The 25,492-nt window shown below is 37.2% G+C and overlaps 1 protein-coding gene across 4 annotated transcripts in view; it reads left to right on the top strand.

The window, feature by feature from the left end:
• Positions 1-25,492, top strand: part of ZDHHC20 (zDHHC palmitoyltransferase 20) — a 71,076-nt gene that overhangs the window by 5,554 nt on the left and 40,030 nt on the right. For all 4 annotated transcript variants that reach the window (XM_082364969.1, XM_082364970.1, XM_082364971.1 and 1 more), the window contains exons 2-3: positions 20,947-20,973; positions 24,871-24,974. In XM_082364969.1, the coding sequence (XP_082221095.1) occupies positions 20,947-20,973; positions 24,871-24,974 (131 nt within the window). The remainder of the gene's footprint in view (positions 1-20,946; positions 20,974-24,870; positions 24,975-25,492) is intronic.

The following is a 25,492-nucleotide window of genomic DNA, read 5'->3' as shown; positions in this document are numbered from 1 at the left end:
CCAGTTCACATACAGTATCCTATAAAAGCGTTGTTCTATTTCTTCCCTCATAGCCTTTATGCTGTTGTTGTCAGCATTTTATACGCTATGAAACTAACACTATATTGCCATTATTTTGTTTAGACAGTTTATTATCTTTTAAAAATATTTAAATAAGTAAACAAATCTTATATGTTTACCTATGTAGTTATCATTTCTGGTATACTTCATTCTTTTTTATAAATCCGTTTTTCCAACTGGTGTCATTTTCTTCTGCCTGAGGGCTTTCTTTAACATTTATTGTAATGCAAGTCAGTTGGTGATAAGTTATTTCTGCTTGTGTATGTCTGTAAAAGTTTTTATTTTGCCTTTTTTTTCAAAAAGCAACTTTATCGAGGTATAATTTACATACCATAAAATTTATTCATTTGTAGTGATTTTTAGAAAACCAAGTTATGCAGTCATTACGACCATCCATTTTTGGAACATTTTTTATCACCCCAGTCAGATCCCTTGTGACCATTTGTGGTTAATTCCTGTTCCCATCCCCAGTCGCAGGCAACGCTAATCAACACTGTGTCTCTGCATGCCTTTTCTGGACATCTCATATAAATGAAGTCAAACAGTAAGTGGTCTTTTGTGCCTGGTGTCTTTCACATGTTTTTGAGGTTCATCTGTATTGTAGCATATATCAGTATTTCTCCCTTTATTCTCTACTTCACATTCTAATTTGTATTTTTCTGTTTCTAAAATGCAGTTTTATTTAAGAATGTATTTCTAGTAAGCCTCCACAGATCACTTGTGCATTGAATTAGAATATAAATAAAAACCATACACTTTATTACGTTTAAGTATTTTAAAAATCCTGCTTTTAAGATTTATAGTTTGGTTGGGTCCTATTCATCTTTGTATCCACTAGAGAATCTAGTTACTAGTAGACTTTCAATAAATATGTGGTGAATCGAATGGAATCATACTCCTATACACTCACTTGAATCATGTTTGAATATGTTGAACAAACATCCACAATAACAATTAAATTATAATTACCAACATATATTTCAACATTCTTTGGGGTTAAAGGCTACATGATATTGCTTATCGGTTCTGCAGTCTCTGTTTTGGATTTTGAAACAGTGATTCTTTGAAATTATGATGATACTGTTTTGAAAAACTCTGGCTCCCTAAATCTCATCCTCAATAGAGGACATAATTATAGGAATGACATGAATTAGAGTATTTTTTAAAACGTTTTAATTTTGTTATTTCATATCTGTTTTTAGATACAGTGTTCTGCAGACTTCATTATTTGCATTCTTCATTATCTTGGCCTTTTTCTTTTCTTTTTTTGAAGAACAGTTTTTTTTCCTTATGACTGCTAGTGATTTAATCTGTCCTGGTAGCATTTTCTGTTGATGCTAGAAAGCAGATTGGTCTGAGAGAACTCTGTGGATAATACCCCCAAAAAACCCAAGCCCAAACGAACAAAAACAGCTTTTATATTTTCTTCCATATAAACTGAACCTTCTTCGGGCCTTTACTGCTTTCTTATAAGTCAAGGAACATGGAAGAGGTGTTGGACAACTTAGAAACCAGGTTAGACTATTTGGAAGAACAACATTATGCCCTAGTCACATGGATAAAACTTTTTTTCTCTGCTGGTCACTTCCACTTTGTGGCAAAGAAGACATCGCATGCTGAACTCCAGGCTCTGATGTCTGTTTTCTTGACATCTCTGCTCAGATATCTTAGAGGCATTTCAGACTTGTTGTCCAAAACAGAACTCTTGTGAGTTTTTTTCTCTCTGCTGAACTGCTCCTCCTATCTTAGCTCAGTAAATGGCAGTTTCATCCTTTCAGTTCCCTGGTTGGAAAGTCATTTTACATCCCATTAATCAGCAAATCCTGTCATCAGGTGTACCAAAATCCAGTTGCTTCTCACCACCACCACTGCAGCTATATTTCTTCAAGCCACCATGATCTCTGTCGTGTGTAGTAGATTGAAAAACATGGCCACAATAATTTGTACTTCCTCCCCAGAGGTGGAGTCTTTTGCCCACCCAGTGAATCTGGGCTGGCTTTGTACCTGCTTTGACTAGTAGAACGTGGTGGGAGTGATGTGTGAGATCCGGAACCTAGGCTCAAAACAGCATGCGTCATCCATGTTAACTCTTCTGGAACGTTCCGGTCGCCGTTCAGGCTAGACCATATGGAGAGAGAGGCCAAGGCAAGATGAGTTAAGCACCAAAGCCCCTGATGCGTGGATGAGCTCCTGCCCCGGTCTAGCTGCCTGTTGACTGCAGCTGGTAGAAAAACAGCCCAGCTGATCACAGCCTGAACTGCCGATCCGCACGATTGTAGGAAATAATAAATGGTGGTTGTTTAAAGTCACTGAGGTTGGGGGATTTCCCTGGTGGTCCAGTGGTTAAGACTCCACACTTCTACTGCAGGGGCTGCGGGTTCAGCCCCTGGTTGGGGAGCTACGATCCCGCATGCTGTGCTGTGCGGCCAGAGAAAAAATGATAATAAAGTCACTAAGTTTGAGGTGGTTTGTTATGCCACATTATCACTTATATCATTGTAGCACCCTTATGTCTTGTCTCTTCCTCCTCATTTCACCCCGGTCTTCCCACCTGTACCCTGTCTTCCACAAAGCAGCCAGAATGATCCCTTTAAAACTAATACCAGATCTGTCACTCCTCTAATGAAAACCTTGGCTGGCCTCCTCTCTTGTTCAGTGGAGCTCCTAACGTCCTTACCGTGGCCTCTTCCCCTCATTACTTCTCTGACATAATTTCCTTTCCACTCTTTCAGTTGTTCTGCAGCTGCCACACTGGCCTCCTTGCTGTACCTTTTTACTTGTTGAATGATCTTAATAACTTATTTATCCTCTCTGAATTTGTCCCTATGGTATAAAATGGGGTAATGCCTGTCTTACAGAATCATGTAACGTTCTTAGCAGAGTAGGCTTTCAAATGTTACTGGGGGTGGGGAGAAATGTAAATAGCCGCGAGCATACTTTTTCTTGCCTTCCCTTTTTCGGCAGGAAGTGTTTTTGTTTTTTAATTCTTAGAGTTGTGTTCCCCCCATGCCCACACACAGTCTTAAGTGAGTGAAGGACCACATTCTCACACTTTTTAAAAAACTGGCTGCATTTGAAGATCATATTGTAAAAGTGGGTTCCTGTTTTGCTATGAGCTTGTGGTAGTGTCAGTAGTGTGCATGTGGGAGAACTGTTGTCAAAGGAGGGGAGCCCACCACACCATCATCACGTGGGACTTTAAGAAGATTAGTACGTGGTACTATTCCTGGGAGCAGATAAGCTACACAGATTTACATACTGCTGAAACATGCAGCACATCTTCTTGAGCAGATGGGCACCTACACTTAAATAACTGAAATAGTCACAAATAATGGGGATTATGGTTTTATGAAGAATAATTTCTCTAAGACAGAGATCCATAAGTCTTGATGATAAAGATTTTTTTAAATTGTTTTTAAAACATTTCTATTCTCTCTGTTCTTCTACCCTTCTTGGTGCTGCATTATACACGCTAACGTGAACTTTGGCCCACCCAGTTGGAATCATAGGAGGAACAGTTATTATTAACATACTAATTGAACAAACATGAGCTTATTAAATGTGAAGTCTTCAGGGAAGCTTTTTAAACTAAGTGCATGGAAAGGATATCATCAGCACCTGAAGGAAATAATACCAACACACCAAAATGTTAGCAGTGTGTGTCATTGGTGTAAGCGTTAAGAAAGGAGGTGTGGCGTCGTGGCTGTGGCACACATCATGGACGTGCGCCCTGGCCTCCTAACAGTCCGCTCTTCCCCCACCCTCCAGAAAGCCAGAGTGAATCTTTTAAAGCCCAAGTCAAGATCCTGAGTCCTCTGCATGCTCCAGTGGCTTCCTCCTTTGCTCTTAATGAAATCCAGAGCTCTTTCCGTAGCCTGTGAGGCCCTAAGTGCCTTGGCCCGCCCCTGCTTCTGACTCATCTCTTCCTTCACTCATTCTGCTTCAGCCAGCCAGCCCTCTTTGCATCTCTCAGGCCTTGCATGGTCCCACCTGAGAACCTTTGTACTTACTGTGCCTTCTGCCTGGAATGCTTTCCTCCCAGATTTCCACAAGCCTAGCTCTCTCACTTCATCTAGATTTCTGTTGAGATATTCCCCCATCAAACAGGCTTCCCTGACTACCCTATATAAAATAAGTACTTCCTCTTTCACTTTCTCCTTACCCTGCTTTGTGGTTCCTCATAGCACTTATTAATTCTCGACATGTAGTTTGTGTTTCTCTCCTGATAAGTGTGTTCACTGCTTTATTTCCAGAACCTAAAACAGGTCCTGTGTAATATGTACTCAATAGATTCACTGAATGAGTGAATTAATTGTGTTTCTGCCACTTCCCATCCTAGCACAAGAGGGAGAATTGGAATATATTCACATAGTAGATAACCCACAATTTCAAATACAGATACTCTCCTGACCTTAAAAACATTTCTGTGTTTATTTCAACCTAAATAAAATGTGAATTTTGTTTAAGAAAAAAAAAATCTCTATGTTATTTTAGTAATGTAACAAACATAGAATGTTTACAGTGTTCCAGGTACTGTATTTGACATTGTGAATTCAAAAATGTATAAATGCACATTGTCAGATTCATTTGGACTTTATATAATAGTCTCTATCATTATTTTCACAGTGCTCATTTGCACATTACACATTTTAAGAAGCCCTGCTGTAACTAAGTATGTAACTTTGTTTAATCCAGTATTTTTCTAAATTCTAAATTTTTCTGAATTGCACACACACAAAATACTTAATTTCCACTAAAACCAGCAGTAAATACGTATCACTATGTCCATTGCTATGTTTTGAATAACATTGTATTGACAAAACCAGTTACCACATTCAATCAAGAGAATAATTAGAAGCATAAGACATTGGAAAGGAAGAGGGAAAGCTATTTCTACATGCAGATAACGTGATAGTATATGTTGAAAAGCCAAGAGAGTCAATAACAGCAGAACACCTAAACAAAAGGAATTGAGTAAAATGGCAGGATATAGAATTAGCAAACAAAACCGAATACTTTCTATATGTACACAATAAAGAAAATAACGAATAATTGAAAATATGGTAGAAGTCAAGTTTCCATTTCCAATAACATCAAAAAGATAAAATACTTAATAAACTCAAGAAAAATGCCACGTCTATAGGAGGAAAACATTTCCGAAAAACATAGAAGTAGACTTGAACAAATGGAAGGACATTACGTATATCATGTTCATGAACAGAAAAACTCGGCATTACAAAGACTTCAGTTCTCCCCAAGTTAATGCATAAATCCAGTCCCAGTAAATGGTTTCTTGTTTTGTTTTGTTTTTTTCTGGCACTGGACAAGTTGATCCTAAAGGTCACGTGGAAAAATAAACAAGAAAGAGCAACCAAGAAATGCCTGAAAGAATGATAAAGAGCACAAAACTCCACCTGATTTTAAACCACAAATCTCTATAATTTAAATTGTGAGAGCAGGGGGTGTAAATAAGAACTCTCTCTACTTTCTGTTCAGTTTTGCTATGAACCTAAACTGCTCTAAAAAATAAAATCTGTGGGGCTTCCCTGGTGGTGCAGTGGTTGAGAATCTGCCTGCCAATGCAGGGGACATGGGTTCGAGCCCTGGTCTGGGAAGATCCCACATGCCGCGGAGTGACTAGGCCCGTGAGCCACAATTGCTGAGCCTGCGTGTCTGGAGCCTGTGCTCCGCAACAAGAGAGGCCGCGATAGTGAGAGACCCGCGCACCACAATGAAGAGTGGCCCCCACTTGCCGCAACTGGAGAAAGCCCTCACACAGAAACGAAGACCCAACACAGCCAAAAATAAATAAATAAATAAATAAATAATTTGAAAAAAAAAATCTGTTATAAAAATTGTGTACCAATTGTGTGGTATGATGTGTGGACAGACATATTGGCCAATGGAACAGAATAGAATGTCCAGAAATAGACAGTAAATATTGAAATTTAGAATAAAGTAGCACCTCAAATCACAGAGGAGAAGGTGGGACAACTGGATACTTATTTGATAAGAGAGAAAATTGGGTCCATATCTCACACTGTATTCCAAGATAAACTACAAATGGATAAAAATTTTTTTTCTTATATTTTACACTTTTTATTTTAAAATAATTTTCGACTTGTGAAAAATAGTACAAAGAATTTTCATATATCCTTCACCCAGATTCCCTAAAGGTTATTATTTGCTACATGCTTTATCATTTATTCATTCTGTCTCTGAAATACTTGAGAGTAAGTTGCAGACCTTAAATGTCCCTTTACCTGTAAATACATCAGTGTTCTAAAAGCAAGAGTGTCTTAGTCTGTTTAGGTTCTTCAACAGAATACCATAGACTTATGGTGGTGGCTTATAAACAGTAGAAATTTATTTCTCACACTTCGGGAGACTGGAAGTCTAAGATCAAGGTGCCAGCAGGGGTCTGGTGAGGGCTCACTTCTTGGTTCATAGATGGCCATCTTTTCACTGTATTGTCACATGACGGAAGGAGTGAGGGATCTCTTTCTTATTAGGGCACTAATCCCATTCATGAGAGCCTCACTCTCATGATGTAATCCCAAAGGCCCCACCTTCAAATACTATTACACTGGGCATTAGGATTTAACATGAATTTTGGGGGAACACAAACATTCAGTCTATAGCAGAGAACATTCTCTTATATAATCAGAGTACAGATATCAAGATCAGGAAATTAGCATGATAAAATGCTACTCTCTAATCTGTAAGCCTTACTGGGACTTCTCCAGTTGTCCCACTAAACCGTTGTTCTGCTCCACAGACCAGGCCAGGCTCACACATTGCAGTTAGGTATCAGGTCTCTCTAGTGTCCTTTGATCTGGAAGAGCTCCTCAGTCTTGTTTTGTGTTTCATGACCGTGACATTTTTGAAGAGTATAGGCTTCTTGTATAGAATGTCCGTCGAATTAGGTATGTCTGATGTTTCCTCATGTATACATTTTTAGCGTGAATACCACAAAAGTAATACTGTGTCATTGATTGTACTGTCTTGGGAACTGTTTACTTTGGTCACCACGTAAGCTGGTATCTGCCAAGTTTCTCCATTCTGTAAAGGTACAGTTTTCCTTGTAATTAATAAGTATTCTGGTAGACCCAGACAACCCACACATACCCCTCTTTGAGGAAGGACTTGCTCAGTTGTGGCATGTGCGGTCAGCAGACAGCTTCCAGCAGTCAGCTCTCAGCTCGTTCAGTGTGACTCAACTCACCCAAGGTCACACCCTTCCTGGGCAGTGGCATGCAGTGCTGAGTGAGAAGGGGTGGACTTCTTCAGAGCTCCCTGCCTGTGGCCAAAGCTTGAATAGGCCTGCACTATAGTGAGATGTCTACCTCTGCCCAATTCTGCTTCCCCCACTTCCTTTCACATGTGTTGATCCCTAGTGAGTATCTTGCACCCCAAACTCTGTCTCAGCACCTGATTCCAGAGAACCCAACCTAAGACAAGTATCTTTGTGGGAAAATCTGTTCATGATTACTTGCACTTACTCTTTATTAGCATCTGTTGAGGACTCTTGCTTGAAACAATTACTGTGCTGGTTGCCAAATGGTGATTTTTTAAATTCTATGATTTCTTCTACATTTAATAATTAGAATTAAACCGAAAGGAAGAGCTTTCCCTCCTCCCCATTTATTTATTTATTTATTTATTTATTTTTTTGGTTGTGTTGGGTCTTCGTTTCTGTGGTCTCTTGTTGCGGAGCACAGGCTCCAGACGCGCAGGCTCAGTAATTGTGGCTCACGGGCCCAGTTGCTCCGCAGCATGTGGGATCTTCCCAGACCAGGGCTCGAACCCGTGTTCCCTGCATTGGCAGGCAGATTCTCAACCACTGCACCACCAGGGAAGCCGCCCATTTATTTATTTATTCATTCATTTACATCGTCGTGCTCTCATGGATTCTTATTTTATGGGTTATAACGTATCATTTATTTTTTATAAATTTATTTTTTATTTATTTATTTATTTTTGGCTGCATTGGGTCTTTGTTGCTGCATGCAGGCTTTCTCTAGTTACAGCGAGCAGGGGCTACTCTTCATTGCGGTGTGCAGGCTTCTCATTGAGGTGGCTTCTCTTGTAGCGGAGCACGGGCTCTAGGTGCACGGGCTTCAGTAGTTGTGGCACGCAGGCTTCTGTAGTTGTGGCTCACGGGCTCTAGAGCACAGGCTCAGTAGTTGTGGCGCACAGGGTTAGTTGCTCTGCGGCATGTGGGATCTTCCCAGACCAGGGCTCGAACCCGTGTCCCCTGCATTGGCAGGCCAGTTCTTAACCACTGCGCCACCAGGGAAATCCCTGTATCATTTATTTTTGTTGCTCAAATTGTCCCAGATTTAGCCAGTAGGAGCCCTTTTAGTTTGGTTTCTGTGTCCTTTTGACATGTCGCCATCATTTTTCTTTCCTTATCTTCAGGTGCCAGATTTTTTTTAGGCTTATCTGATACTTTTCCTACCCCTGGAATCTGCCATTTCAAAATGGACCAAATCTGAATATAAAAAATAAGAACCTTCCAACACTAAGAGAAAACATGGCTGGATGATCTTACAACCAGGGAGTGAGGAAAGCCTGATTAAAAAAAATTTTTAAATGGATGTGACATAGACAGTTCATAGGGAAAAAAAACAGAAATGGCTTATAAACATATGAGAAGATGCTTACCGTAATTTATTTAATGCAAAGTAAAATTACCCTGTAGTATCAAAAGTCTGAAGATATTCTATTGTAGAGAAATAAGCAGCCTCATGCATTGCTTGTAGGAGTATCAAAATGGTACAACCCCTATAATTGAGTTTGGGGAAAGCAGACAGATTTACTTTCAGTCCAGTAATCACACTGTTAGAAATCTACACTGAAGATAAACTTCCACAAGTAAACAACACATGCATAGGGTTATTCATTGCTGCACTGTTTGCAACAGCAGAAGATTGGAGACAACCCAGATGGCTATCAATAGAGGCCTGGTTGTATAACTGGAACACCCACACAGTGGAATACCATGAAGTGCTTTAAAAAGGAAACAATGGTTGTCTCTGTGTACTAATGTGTAGTGATTTCTAGGGTATAAGTGAAAAAAGCAAGGTGTAGACCAAGATATTTAAAGGAAGAAATTAGAAATACATACTTACTTGCTTATTTTGCTAAAAGAAGTAGTGGAAGAATAAAACAAACACTAATAAAAATGATTATCTGGGGTGAGGGGGTGAGGAATGAAAGCCAGGCCTTTCTGAGTACCTTTTTACATAGTTTTTTTTTTAACTTTTAAACATTTATATTTGTTACATATCCAAAATAAAAATAAAACAAGGGTAAAAGCAAACTGTAAAATTTGAAATCATGAAACAAATGAACTTAATTTTATGAAGTTGGTACTATAACTACACAGAGGAAAGAATTCTTTCTAGTGAGTTTTGAAAGTAACACAGGACTCCTTAGTTGGATGTAGTTTAAAGCCAAAACAGAATAAAATAAAAAAACTGCAAAGAAATCTTAAACTAGTATGTAGTTTTTAAACTGTTTTATGTACATTTTAGGATAAACTGAATAAATAAGTAAATTACTTAGGAACTAAGATTTTCATTGTGAAAGTAAAGAGATACAAATACAATGCCAAGAAATTAAGAAAAAACTCTGTAATGTTCTATTTGAATTGGAAATATCAGTGTGAATATAAATATAAATGTATAATACTCCTTTTGTAACCCAAAGGGCCTAAAAGCAATGAAACTCCAGTAGCTGTGAGCACCCTGAGAATTCAAAGCTTGGTTTCTAAATATCATTAAAAGAAACCAGTGGCCCTTGAAGAAGTGGCTAATGTCAGGTCCAGGGGAGGAAAATATAAAATGAGCCTGGGACATCTTGTGCTGTGCAAGGAAGTGCTCAGAGACTAATGGGATGATCAGGACGCTACAGGAGTCAGCTGGAAGAGGCATTAGCCAAGTGGGGCAATTTGAACATAAAAATAACGAGTGTACTTAATGACACATCTAGTAAATAAAATCCGTAAGTTTCTGTATTGATATTCAAGAAGAGAAAAACTAAATTTATTTGCTAACAATGGAGGTGAATTTTTAAAATTTATTTATTTATTTATTTTTGGCTGCATTGGGTCTTTGTTGCTGCGCGTGGGCTTTCTCTAGTTGCGGCAAGCTGGGGCTACTCTTGGTTGCAGAGTGCGGGCTTCTCGTTGCAGTGGCTTCTCTTGTTGCGGAGCGTGGGCTGTAGGCGCAGGCTTCAGTAGTTGTGGCACACGGGCTCAGTGGTTGTGGCTTGCAGGCTCTAGAGCACAGGCTCAGTAGTTGTGGCGCACGGGCTTAGTTGCTCCGTGGCATGTGGGATCTTTCTGGACCAGGGCCCGAACCCATGTCCTCTGCATTGGCAGGCGGGTGCTTAACCACTGTGCCACCAGGGAAGTCCTGGAGGTAAATATTATACCAAATTTTTATTCTGAAAATGGGTAATTAAAGGGAAATAATTATATTTTTGTACTGCCTTTTTAGAATGATTCTAGTTCATCTCCAGTGAGGGAAAGCTCTTTACAGAAGAATGCCAGCTTAAAACTATGGAAGTAAATAATAGAGGGCTTTTAATGGTGATTTTCTAATTCTACAAAATAATAGATTCAGGCAAGGCATATCAGTGATGCTAAAACTGTTAGGGGAAGAAGATATTCACATACCCTTAACGTTTTACTCCACAAAAGATTCCATGATTGTCAAAGTGAAAAATGGACCTTTACAAGGAGACATTTGGTGGTCACTGCCTTACCAAATGGCCCAAATGTAGCATCACTGATAGTGACAAACTTAAATAATGTGTGTCTTGAGTATCTCCTTAAATACTATACAGTACCCAGATGAGTATTCTTGTCCATCCTCTCCCACCTGCTCCCTCAAATTATACTCAAGCCATTAGACTTTGAATGGAATGGTAGGAGGAGGAAGAGGTTGGGGTAGATGAAGAAGTGAAGGACACCAAAAAGAAACAAAGTCAGAATGTAGCACATTTCACAAGACATATGGCCTCTTCTCTTCAAAAAGTCACTGTCATTTGGGATTCTGGGAAGATGATGGTAACAGTTTATTATTTTTGAGTCTCCCCCAAATCATGCATATAAACAGAACAACTTGAATTGTATCTACAACAAAACCAGTTTGCTAGAGAATGGGGATGAGCTTTAGACAGCCCAAATGACCACAGAGACAGCAACTTAAACTATGATATGAACAATAAATATGTACGTATGTTCTTATAGACCTAAGTGAGGAGGGTTATAAGTAAGAGAAAAATATAATTTGTAATGGTTATTTGCTCTAACAAATTAGATATGGTACAGCTATTAGCGAATGTAGAGCATATATGCAACAAATTATTTAAACCTTTCAGTAATCATATTACTGGCAGTACTAATGGTCTCATTGATTGAAATAATATCAGGCATCTTATCTGACCACAATACTATGAGACTAGAAATCAACTACAAGAAAAAAACTGCAAAAACACAAACAAGTGGAGGCTAGAAAATATGCTACTGAGCAACTAATGGATCACTGAAGAAATAAAAAAAAATATGGAGACAAGTGAAAACAAGAACACAGTGATCCAAAATCTATGGGATGCAGCAACAGCAGTTGTAAGACGGAAGTTTATAGTGATAAAAGCCTACCTCAGGAAACAAGAAAAATCTCAAATAAGCAACTTAACCTTACGAGAAAGGATGAGAAAAACAAGAACAAAACCCAAAGTTAGTAGAAGGAAAGAAGTCAAAAATCAGAGCAGAAATAAATGAAATAGAGACTTAAGAAAATAGAACAGATCAATGAAACAAAGAGCTGGTTCTTTGAAAATAGTTTTAAAAATTGATAAACCTTTAGTCAGACTCATAAGAAAAAAAGAGAGGGCCTGAATCAATAAAATCAGAAATTAAAAAGGAAGTTAAAACTGACACCACAGAAATACAAGAGATCATAGCAGATTATTACGAACAACAATATGCCAATAAAGTGGATAACCTAGAAGAAGTAGACAGATTACTAGAAGTGTACAATCTCCCAAGGCTGAACCAAGAAGAAATAGAAAATATGAACAGGCCAATTACCAGTAATGAAATTGAATCAGTAATAAAAGAAATCCCCAACAAACAAATGTCCATGACCAGATGGCCTCACAGGTGAATTCTACCAAATTTGAGAAGACGTAACACCTATCCTTCTCAGACTATTCTAAAAAACTGCAGAGGATGGAGTGCTTCTGAACTCATTCTGTGGGGCCAGTATCACCCTGATACCAAAACCAGACAAAGATACCACAAAAAAGGAAAATCACAGGCCAGTATCACTGATGGACATAGATGCAAAAATCCTCAACAAAGTATTAGCAAGTCAAATTCAACAATACATTAAAAGGATCATTTACCGTGATCAAGTGGGATTTATTCCAGGGATGCAAGGATAGATCAGTATCCACAAATCAATCAGTGTGATACATGATATTAACAAATTGAAGAATAAAAACCATATGATCATCTCCACAGATGCAAAAAAAGCTTTTGACAAAATTCAACATCCATTTATGATAAAAACTCTCCAGAAAGTGGGTACAGAGGGAACATACCTCAACATAATAAAGGCCATATATGATAATCCCACAGCTAATATCATACGCAACAATGAAAAGCTGAAATCATTCCTCTAAGGTCAGGAACAAGACAAGAATGCCACTGTCACCATTTTTATTAAACATCGTATTGGAAGTTCTAGCCACAGCGGTCAGAGAAGAAAAAGAAATAAAAGGCACCCATGGGGCTTCCCTGGTGGCGCAGTGGTTGAGAATCTGCCTGCCAATGCAGGGGACACGGGTTCGAGCCCTGGTCTGGGAAGATCCCACATGCCGCGGAGCAACTGGGCCCGTGAGCCACAATTACTGAGCCTGCGCTTCTGGAGCCTGTGCTCCGCAACAAGAGAGGCCGCGATGGTGAGAGGCCTGCGCACCATGATGAAGAGTGGCCCCCACTTGCCGCAACTGGAGAGAGCCCTCGCACAGAAACGAAGACCCAACACAGCCATAAATAAATAAATAAATAAAATTAAAAAAAGAAATAAAAGGCACCCAAACCGGAAAGTAAAACTGTTTTCACTGTTTTCAGACTACATGGTACTGTACATAGAAAATCCTAAGGACCCCAGCAAAAAAACTACTAAAGCTCATCAATGAATCTGGTAAAGTTGCAGGATACAAAACAAATATCAGAAATATGTTGCATTTCTATATAGTAACAACAAACTAACAGAGAAATTAAGGAAACTTGCATTTACCATCGCATTAAAAAAAAAACAAAAAACCTAGGAATAAACCTACCTAAGAAGGTAAAAGATCTGTACTCAGAAAACTATGAGATACTGATGAAAGAAATTGAAGATGACACAAACAGATGGAAAGATGTATTATTTTCATGGATTGAAAGAATTAATATTGTTAAAATGACCATACTACCCAAGGCAATCTACGGATTCAATGCAATCCCTATCAAAATACCAAGGGCATTTTTCATAGGACTGGAACAAATAAGTTTAAAATTTGTGTGGAGACACAAAAGACCCCAAATAGCCAAAACAATCTTGAGAAAGAACAGAGCTGGAGGAATCACGCTCCCTGACTTCAGACTATACTACAAAGCTACGATAATCAAAACTATGGTACTGGCACAAAAACAGACACATAGATCAACAGAACAGGATCGGGAGCCCAGAAATAAACCCACTCACTTATTGTTAATTAACCTATGACAAATGAGGCAAGAATATATAATGGGGAAAAGACAGTCTCTTCAAAAGTGGTGCTATAAAAACTGGACAGCTACATGTGAAAGAATGAAATTAAAACATTTTCTTGCACCATGTACAAAGATAAACTCAAAATGGATGAAAGACCTAAATGTAAGACCTCAAACCATAAAACTCCTAGAAGAAAACATAGGCAGAACACTCTTTGACATAAATTGTGGCAGTATTTTTTTGGATCTGTCTCCTAAGGCAAAGAAAATAAAAGCAAACGTAAACAAATGGGACCTAATTAGGGGACTTTCCTGGCGGTCCAGTGGTTAAGACTCTGCACTTCCACTGCAGTGGGCACAGGTTAGATCCCTGGTCAGGGAACTAAGATCCTGCATGCTGCGAGGTGTGGCCAAAAAAAAGGAAGGAGGGGGACTAATTAAACTTACAAGATTTTGCACAGCAATGGAAACCATCGATAAAATGAAGAGACAAGCTACTGCATGGCAGGAAATATTTGCAAATGATATGACCAATAAAGGGGTTAATATCTAAAATATATAAATAGCTCATACAACTCAACATCAAAAAAAAAACCTGATTAAAAAATGGGCAGAAGACCTGAACAGACAATTTTCCAAAGAAGACGTACAGATGGCCAACATCTGGCACATGAAAAGATTCTCAACATTGCTAATCATCAGAGAAATGCAAATCAAAACCACAGTGAGATATCACCTCACACTTGTCAGAATGTCTATCATCAAAAAAACCACAAATGACAAATGTCGGCAAGGATGTGGAGAAAAGGGAGCCCCTGTACACTGTTGGTGGGAATGGAAATTGGTGCAGACACTGTGGAAAACAGTATGGAGGGTCCTCAAAAATTAAAAATAGAGCTACCATATGATCCAGCAGTTCTACTCCTGGGTATATATTCTAAGTAAATGAAAACACTAATTTGGAAAGATACATGCACCCCAATGTTCATAGCAGTATTACTTACAATAGCCAAGATATGGAAGCAACTTAAGTGTCCATCAACAGATGAATAGATAAAGAAGATGAGGTATATATATTACAATGGAATACCACTTCATCATGAAAAATAATGAAATTTTGCCATTTGCAACGACATGGATGGAACTGGAAGATATTATGCTTAGTGAAATAAGTCAGAGGAAGATACTAAATGTTATCCCTTATATGGGGAATCTAAAAGAAAAAAAAAAACTAGTCAGTATAACAAAAAAGAAACAGATTCGGAGATATAGAACAAACTAGAGGTTACCAGTGGGGAGAGGGAAGGAAGGAGGGGTAACAACTGATGGAGGATTAAGAGGTACAAATGACTATGTATAAAATAAATAAGCTACAAGGATATATTGTACAGCACAGGGAATATAGCCAATGTTTTATAGTAACTATAAATGGAGTATAATCTTTAAAAATTGTGAATCATTATGTTGTACACCTGAAACATACAATATTGTAAATCAACTATACCTCAATTTTTAAAATGCTGATTTATAAGTGGATCAAAAAATTAAATAAAAGGGATAAATCTAACAAAATATGTGCAAGGTTTGTGTATTGATCAGGTAAAATCTAAAGTGAAGAGATATGCTGTGATCATGGAATGGAAGACAATATTATAAAGATATCAGTTCTTTCTAAAGTGATCTATAGAGTCAATACAATACCAGCCAAAAAATCCCAGGAGGCTTTTTTTTTTTTTTAATCAATAAGATGAGCTTAAAATGTATATGGAAATGCAAAGGACCTAAAATAGCCAAAACACTTTTGAAAAAGAAGCTGGAGGAGTCATACTGTCTGATTTCAGGATTTTCTAAAGCTGCTTGGAATCAAGTCAGGGTGGTGTTAGAGTAGGAGTGGACTATAGATCAATGGGGCAGAATAGAGACTTCAGAAATAAACCCTTACAAATATAGCTGATTGATTTTCATGAGACGATCCAGGGTAACTCAGTAGAGAAAGTATAGTTTTGTTGGCTAACGATATTGGAACTATTGTCCATCTCTAGGCAAAAAAATTAACCTCAATCCTCACTTCATACCATATATTTTTAAAATCAGCATTTAAAATCTATTACAGACCTAAATGTAAAACCTATAAACCTTATAGAAGTGAACATATGAGAAAGTCTGTGTGACCTTCGGTTGACAAAGATATAGAGAAGAGCCATCTTTAGAACTGGAAATTTTAGAACTGAAAAATACAATAGCCAAATTAAAAAACTCATAAAAGTCTGCTCAGTAGCAGAATGGAGAGAGCAGAGTAAAGAATCAGTGAACTTAAAGATGGAATAAAAATTACCCAGGGTGAACAACAGAAGAAATTAAACTGAGAAATAAAGATGAATAGATCATCAGGGACTTGTGAAACTATTAAAAAAAAAAAATCTAAACTGTGTGTCATCAGAGTTCCAGAAGGAGAGAAGAATGAGAGTGTGGCTGAAAAAGTACTTGAAGGAATAATAGCTAAAATTTTTGCAAATGTGACAAAAGACGTAAACCTACAGGTTCTAGAAGCTGAGTGAATGCTAAACAAGATAAAGAAATCCATGCCAAGACACATCATAACCAAACTTGTGAAAACTAAAGACAGATAAAATCTTGAAAACAGGGACAAAAGTTTACCTTACCTATGGGGGAAAATTAGAACAACAGCAGGTTTTTCATCAGAAACTGTGGAGACCAAAAGGAAGTGCTATGGCATTTTTCAAGTGTTAAATGAAAAGAACTGTCAACCCAGAATCCTGTATCCAGCAAATATTCTTCCCTCAAGGTTGAACGTTGGCAATTACAGATTGTCAGCACATCCTTACACTATAAGTATGCAAAGCAAAAACAGGATGAAGGCAGTTATAATGGCTTTCTCCTCACATGCTTCTCACTTGTCAAGGAAGAAAAAGTTTTTTCCACCATAACTTTTCCTTTTCCGAAGATGTATCCATTAGCCAGAACTGTATCACATGGCCACAGTAGATGCAAAGGATGGTGGTAAAGTGAGAGTATCTGGGATTTTCAATCTCAGTTAGTGGGGAGTAGGTGAGAAAAGGGGGCAGTTAAGTGGAGAAGAGCATGTGGCCAGCTCTCAGGTTCACATAGAAACTTAAATTTAGATTAATATTATCTGCAAATGAGATTATACATGGTCACTGACATGATTGAAAAAAGGACATTCATTATACCTTTACAAGGCACATGTAACCATTAGTATGTGTAATGTTTTTTGTAGTTCTGGCTTTATCATCAAAAGAACTTTTAAAACTATATTGGGATCCTCAGAAAATGGAATATCCCTCTGTGAGGCCAGAGGCTCTGCAGACGGCTCAGCGTTCGTTGTCCCTAACTGTCCTGTCTGTGTAGTCTGTGTAGTCGGAGGGGCAGCTAACAGATCCTGGGGGCTGGTTCCACTCCGCCCTGTGCCAGGCGTTGGTGACTCAGTCTCGTCCCTTCCTCCAAGAAAAATCTGGAAGGAACTACAGATTAGAAACTAGTAATTACATACCAATGTCAGGAGTGTTATGATAAGGGAATTATATAGTGCTGTGGGAATGTATGCTAAGGAGATTTATTTACCCCACTCCTGTGGTCAGGAAAGCTCTCTTGACGAAGTAGTTCTGGTCATTCTTGGTTTGTCTAGCTTTGTTTTTGGTATGGAACAGTTCTGTTGTTTCCTGTAGTTGCGTGTTGTCCTAGTGGGAAGTTGGAAGAGGCAGCCACCAGAAACTGTTAGCCAGATGCAATTTAAATCAGAACTCTGCTCTGACAAGTGTGATCACACAGTATGTTATCAACTTTTGATCTTTACTAATGTGATTACTAAAAATGGTATCTTCATGTAGTTTTACTTTGGATTTCTGTTATGACTGAGGTTGACCATCTTTTTTATGTTTGAGATGTTTGTATTTCCTTTTCTGTGAAAAAGTGGGTTGTTTAAAAAGAAACTCATTGATTTGTAGGTACTCTTTAAACAGAGAAATTAGTTTTTAGTCCATAGTAAGAATTGTGAGTATTTTTTCCTAGTTTCTTGTTGTCTTGTAGTGATTTTTTTTGAGCATTTGTTTTTACTTTTATGCAGTCAAATATATCAATATTTTCCTATGGCTTCTGTGTTCTGTGTCATACTCTGAAATACCTACTCAGCTCCAAAAGTGTATATATTTTAAAATTTCCCTTGTTTCATGTAGTACATGCATGATTTTGTTTTTATTTTTATTTTTTGCATTTAAATCTTTGATACATTTGGGATTTATCCTGACCTGTGTTGTGAATCTCAATGGTATCTTTTTTCAACATGGCTACCCATTTATTCTGATGCTATTTATTGGCTCTATCCACAGTGATTTGAAATCCCATGTTTATCATGTAGTGAATTCTTATATGCATTTGGTTCCATTTGGGAGCTTTCTGTTCTGTTCCAGTGATCTATTTATTCATGAGCCAGTACAACTGTTTTAATAATTGGGGCATTTGTAATATTTTTAAAATACTGTGCTCTAGGATTTGACTTGACTAGTGCTACTTCATTATTCATCTCTTTCAAAATTTTCCTACTTCATCATGTAAGTTTATTTTTCCACAAATGAACTTTGGAATCTGACTACTTAAAAAATAAAAGCACTTTTATTGAGATGACACTAAATTTATAAGAATAACCTCAAGAGAATTGCCATTTTAACGATGTCTCTTCTATGTAAGAATATAAGCCTTTCCACTTGTTCAGATTTTTATTAGTGTCCCTCAGAAACATCAAAATGTTTCTTTTTGTATAGATCTTGCTCAATTCTTACGTTTACTCCTAGGAACATTATTTTTTTAGGTGGCTTTGTAAATAGAACTTTCTTTTATTATAACTTCTACATAGTGATTACGTGTATATTGGGAATCTACTGATTTCTGTATATCAGTTTTTGTACACTATCACCTCTTATAATAGTTTTGCAGTTGGTTTTCTTTGACTATAAAAGAATGTAGTCATATAATCTACAAGTAGTGATACATATATCTTCTTTTCAATTTCTATACAATTAATTTATTTCTCTTTTATAATTGTGTGGCTACTGTAGTGCTTCCCAATCATTTCATATATGGCACCTAATGAAAATTATATTTTTAGTAGCGTACACTAGCATAAAGGGGAAATGCTTTGTGAGGCCAGAGGGGACCAGCCCAGGGTTTACCTACCCCAGACCATACCTGAATGACCTAAGATGGGCTGGAAAAAGCCCTATGCCTCTCTGAAACAATGTTTGAAAAAGAAAAAAAAAAAAGTAATGATCATGAACCTGCTTGCTATGTTCCTGACTTTAGTGGGAATACTTCATTGTGTTTTCTCATTAAATTATGTTGGTTTGGGGATTGAGATAGATATATTTTAGTTTACTAAAGAAGTATACAGATACTCCTATTTTATCAAGAGATTTTAGTCAAAAATGGATATTGAATTAATAAACATTTCTTAAGCATTGTTGCTGTATGCCAGGCTTTGGAACTAAAACACTGAATAAAATGAAACACACTCCAGGAAAGAATACAAGTCCAAATACACTTGAGTTCAGATTTTTTTTTTAATTAATTTTATTTATTTATTTTTGGCTGCGTTGGGTCTTCGTTGCTGCGCGCGGGCTTTCTCTAGTTGCGGCGAGCGGGGGCTACTCTTCGTTGCGGTGCACGGAGCTTCTCATTGCGGTGGCTTCTCTTGTTGCAGAGCACAGGCTCTAGGCGTGCGGGCTTCAGTAGTTGTGGCGCGAGGGCTCAATAATTGTGGTGCCCAGGCTTAGCTGCTCCACGGCATGTGGGATCTTCCTGGACCAGGGCTTGAACCCGTGTCCCCTGCATTGGCAGGCGGATTCTTAACCACTGCACCACCAGGGAAGCCCTTGAGTTCACATCTTATCTACACTGCATGTACTAGCTCTGTGACCTCAGGGACGTCCTTTAATTATTTTGAGTCTTAGTTTATTTATCTGTAAGAGGGAACTAATGATAACTGTTAGGGTTGTTATTGTTCTAAGACATGATCCTACACTAATGCAGTCCAGCAGGGTGAGACAGACATGTCAACAAGTAATTGCAAAAAATGAGGTGGTATGGTAGAGATGGAGGGGTGAGCAGCGTTGAAATAAAGGAGTGACCCGCTCTGCCTAGAGTGGGACTCAGGAAGGCTTTGCCAAGGAGGGAGTGTATACACCGGGTCTTGAAGGATGAATAGGGGAAGCAACAGTGTGTGAAACAGCCTGATGTATTTAGGAAACTGCAGTTTTTTTCAGGATAATTAGACCGTGGGTATGGGCAAATGACAAGAGACTGGAGAGGCGGACAGATTGTAGATCACAGAGGGCCTATAGTGTTTGCTCCTCTGAAGATTGTGGACTTTTTTTGTAAGTGACTGGTGGGTGTTGATTTGCTGGTGGTGAGGATGTTGTTCAACTGCAAGTAGAGTTGCTTTAAGCTATCGCATTTGAGAAGGTCCTAAAACAAGGCAATGGGAGAAATGGGAGGGGGAGGCGGATGTGAAGAGACTTAGGTAGTAGAATCAACAGGACCCAGAGGCCATTGGACTATCCAGAGCGGAGGAATAAGGAGCAGTTCCCAGGGTTTCAAACTAGGAAGAAAATTGCTCTAAAAATTACAGGATAAGTTCCTCTTTTTTTTTTTTTTTTCTGTAGAAAAATAACAATGTGTTTTGTGTGTAGCTTTTACAAAAAGTTTGGTAAATTACATCACAGACTACTTAATTAAGTGCCATATGAGTGCCATAGAGGAGAGTTCCACTCATTCTGTAGGTAGCATTAAGAAAAGAGCTAAAGAAAACATCATAACTATAACCATATTGATACGCTTAAAATTAACAAAGGTCTGAAGAAAAATTTTAATGCAACTGCAATGTTTATGATAAAGAATAATTTGAATTTTAGTGTTTCCATGGTTTTTGAGTGTGCAATTCTGAATTTGCATTATTGTTTACATTTTACAACTAAATTTTATGTTTATGAAAATGATATTAAGGTGAATAGTCAACCTGAAATAAAGTTTATATACAAGTGTTTAAAATATATTCACTGTGTTTTCTTCTATTCTAGTTACACTTTCTGGAAATGGAGAAAACGGTAAGGCACTTTTAACTTTTACTCTCACGTTAAGTAGACTACTTATGGTATCTTAATTACAACCCATATACTTGTTATTTAGTGATGACTGTGTGTGTTTTGGTTTCCAGAAAGAAAATATATATTCTTAAAGCTTAAGTGATTAAAAGATGTGTTATTAGATTTATTTTTATACATTCAGTATATTCTCATTTGTGTTATTTATGTAAATTGAAGTTGCTGTTATTTTGTAAGGCATCTAGTACCCAAACTTCTTTGATGTATTTATATACATATTTTTGCCTTGTATATTCTTCAGAACTCTTTATAGTAGCGGTTCAAAGATTTTTAATATCAGTTCTAGCTAAGTTTGAGGAGGAGGTGTTGTTTCATGATGTCTAAATTTTATTGGTGGTTCTCTTGTTTATGCATTTGTTTCAAATAGTACTTTACTACTCATAGTCATTTAATTAAGTAACCAGACTCTGAATTTGTAAATTGTATTACTAGTTCATTTTGAAATGGAATTAAAGTTTTAATGACTAGTCAAAGAGACAGTGTCTAGAGAGAAAAATCATTACTCAAAATTTTATTGAGATAAAAGAAAATTTTAAGTCCTTTGAGATCAAATTTCAAAAATAAAATTTGATTTGAGATATGAAAATCCAGAGGGTTTCTAAAACAGTTGAATAGTTAGGAACTTTTTTTTTGTGGTGGTTGTTTTTTTGGCCGAGCTGCGTAGTTTCCAGGATCTTAGTTCCCCGACCAGGGATCGAACCCGTGCCCCCTGCAGAGGAAGAGCTGAGTCCTATCCACTGGACCGCAAGGGAAGTCCCTAGAAAGTATTAATAAATATTCTTATTGTTGAAAATAGAAGGCATTAAGCATGTAAACCTCAAGTTGACTTTGGATCTAATTTCTCAGTAACAGAATAAATATAGACTCAATCTTGCTAGGCTTGTTTTTCTTGCTTAAAATCAAAACTGTTTCCTGTGTGTTGAAAGCACAGATATAGAAAGCAGAGAATTTCTGAAGTTCTTATAAAAGAACTTTTAACTTGGATCATTATGTCTTGGGGCTATTTTCCCCATGTCTTTCAGAGAGTCTTTCAGTAAAGTTTTTTGTTTGCTTATTTGCTTGTTTCTTAATTCAGTTACAGGTGATTTTTGAGTCAGACTTTTTGATTTATAGGTTCAGTTTTTCTTTGAACTTTGATTCAATTTGATGAGTTAAGCTTTTGCTTTAAGTATTACTTCTAACCAATAGTTTATAGCATATATATGGGATTATTAGTAATCACACTAATTTGAACTTATTTAAAAACAATATTTCCTGTTATTATTTATAATTTGATAACTACCGTCTATTAAGTGCTTACTATATTCCAGGCAATATACTAAGAGATTTATTTTATCTTTTCTTTCTTTAACTGAAGGTTAAGATTTTTTAAGGCAAAAACCATGTGTTTTTGTTCTTATGGAGAGCAAAAATATTCTAAAAAAATATTAAATGTTTAAAAAATGTTAAAGTATATTGTTCTATATTCTAGCCTTAGTTGTAAGTAACTCAATGATTAAGAAGTTTAAAGTTAAAGTAACCAAGCTATGCAATAATATGTAGATGAGGACTGACAAACTTGATTGAATATGGGGGCAAGGCAATAAGATAAAAAAGTGAAATGAGCTAGGTGAAGATAAAATTGCAGACTTGATAAATGGTTTCAGTGTTGGTGTAACAGGAGACTGAGGTCCAGCCTGTTTTTCCAAAGGAGAAACTAGAGAATGCAGATTTTGCGAAACCACAATTTTCAATGAGGATGACAATCAGTTTTTGTGAAAGTGAAAAGAAAGCATATTTGAGAATAGAAGGAAGTTGTGGTTAGGGCTTCATCTTGGCACCAGATGTTATCTCTGAAGTAGGATGTGACCACTAAGATAATAATTTAAAAAGCGGAGGAAAATTAGTTTAGATATGACACAGTGAGAAAGACCTTGGGTTTTTATCAAGCATATATGGGTTTGAATTCTGGCTTTATCATTTAGTAAGTAAGTAACACTGGGCAAAATATTAAATTCTCTGAGCCTTCGATTTCACATTTGTAAACTGAAAGAATACCTACGAGACCATTGTGAGGGCTAGAAATTAGGTAACGTTATATGTCTTCTAGTAGACTTTCAGTAGGTAGAAGGGCTGATTTGAGTAGCTATAGTTAAATTAAATATGGTTACTAGGAAGTTCCAGAGTTTTAGAATGCATTCATTAGTCATGTAGATGGAGCTATTTCCCAGGAATTTCATAGCCAACGGGGATAAGAAACGGTGAGCCACATATTTTACGCTGGCCACTGAGATGGATTGGAAGCAAGAGACTGGAAGGCAGGGGCGCCCATTGGCTTGTGCAGTGACCCAAATGACATGAGCAACAATTTAAGAACTGTTGCACTAGCAGTGAAAAGAATGAGAAGTTTACTTTGAAGGAGATTTTAGGAGCTAGAAGTTGAAGTACGCGCTCTGTGCTGATTAGCCAGCCATGCGTTGTGAGGGTCATCGAGCCCTGGTTTCCTGCATCAGTCATCTGTGTGTCTCAGGGTTCTGTTCTGTTAGACCAGGCATGGACCAGTATAATTGCAGAAGAAAATGCTGGGGTCCAGCAAGTTGTCAATTTTGTATCATTATTTTATGTGAAAACATTTTTTAAAAACCAAAAACATAAGGAAAAGTAACCTCAGACCAAAAGAAGGACAGTACCTCAAATTGAATACATGTTAGCTTTATAAAAACTTCACTACATTGTTCTTAATGTTTCTCATTAAACTGCAGACCAGTGAAAACTTCTATCAGTCTATATACTTGGGTAACACTGAAATAGGGAATGCACAAAAAGAACCAGTTTTTGAGAAGAAGGAACTGCTATACTTGGACAGCAATGATAATAATAGCCAGTATTTATTGAGGATTTATTATGTGTCAGACACTGTTCTAAGTGTTTTGCATTTATTAACTCATCAGTATTAAGCAGCTAACCTAAAGGAAACACATTAAGTGCTTTAATTAAAGTCTGAGTAAATTATTTGGGGAGATAGTATGAAGGGATAATAAATTCTGAAAGTAATGGAGGAGGCTTTTGGAAAAAGTAATATTGGATCCGAACTTTAAAAATGAGTAGAATCTCAGACTTTTATGCTCATCTGTGCTTTGTTTTCTTCAGTGAGTTTGTGGTGCTGCATTCCAAACTGAAAAAGAGTTTAAGCACTTGGTAACTAGTTCTGGCTTCTTAATGGAAACCAGTCCCACTTCTTACAGATAGAAAAACCACAGAACACAACAGAAAGTTTTTAGTTATATCAGTGAGTGAATATTTGGAGATAAAGATGTTGGAATGTTACACTAATCCACTTAGGAAACAGTTATGGCAGAAATTCAGAGTGGCTAAAATTTTTTCATTACCTTGTGTTGAAAAGGACAATGGAATTTAGGATACCTTTCCTGACAGTCCAGGAATTGAGTTGTTTATTTTCAGTATATAGTTTCTTGGATTTAATGTTCATAGTGAACATTAAATAATAATTTTTAAGTCATTTAAAATCTAACTTTTAGGAAGTGCTTTTGAAGGAGGTGCTCATAAGATTTCAGCTTAAATCTTCAGCAACTTAATGAAATCAAATCTCATCTCAGAATACAGTCTTTACTTATAAACCAGGCCAATAACCCTTAAATGCAGGAATAGAATGTTTTTTCATATCTGTAATGTTAACGTCATGCAGATGAAGGAGTGTATATATTTGATGTTTTTAGTACATTTTAATTAAATTTTTTATTGGATCGAGCCTCCTGACCCTAAATATTGTGTTTTAATATATAATGCTTTTTCCTGTTTTCACCTGGATTCAATGAAATGTTATTTGTTTTTATTTACCAGGAAAGGCCGTTGTTTACCTTGTGGCTTTCCATCTGTTCATTGTTATGTTTGTATGGTCCTATTGGATGACAATTTTCACGTCTCCCGCTTCCCCCTCCAAAGAGGTAAATTTAATGTTGGTAAATTACCAAATGCTTTCATTAATGATGGAATTATTTTCCCTGTGTTGCCTTTGTTAAAACTTTATTACATAATGCATTTGTTCTGTTTTCATTCATAAATTGCTTGGTAACTCTGCATTGTGAGTGTGAGTCATCAGCGTATCCCTCAGATACAGCCCACTGACGTAGCATCGTAAAAGATGGGTGATGGCGCTAAGGTTTAGCTGTGCTAATATTCTTCTGCCCTGCTACGCTTTCTTAAATTAAAGATGTACTTTATGTCACTGGGGTGAATAATCTTAAGGGACAGAATTGAGTTAGGAAAGTAGAGTTTATTTTTAGAAACTCTCAACACTTATTTTTTCTCAGGCCTGAACAAATAAGCTGCAACTAAATAAAGTGTTTTGATTGTGGGAAACAAATTGTCTATGCTGTGGCTTGTCACACCTAGTGTGGCTGGTGTTTTTTCTACTTGGAGGTTCCACTTGGAAATAATATGAGTGCACATTTATGTGGAGTAA

This window comes from Balaenoptera borealis (assembly GCF_965194805.1).
Source record: "Balaenoptera borealis genome assembly, chromosome: 18".
Classification (NCBI taxonomy): domain Eukaryota; kingdom Metazoa; phylum Chordata; class Mammalia; order Artiodactyla; family Balaenopteridae; genus Balaenoptera; species Balaenoptera borealis.
The sequence above is the reverse complement of the archived record's forward strand: the minus strand, read 5'-3'. Positions and strand labels throughout refer to the sequence as shown.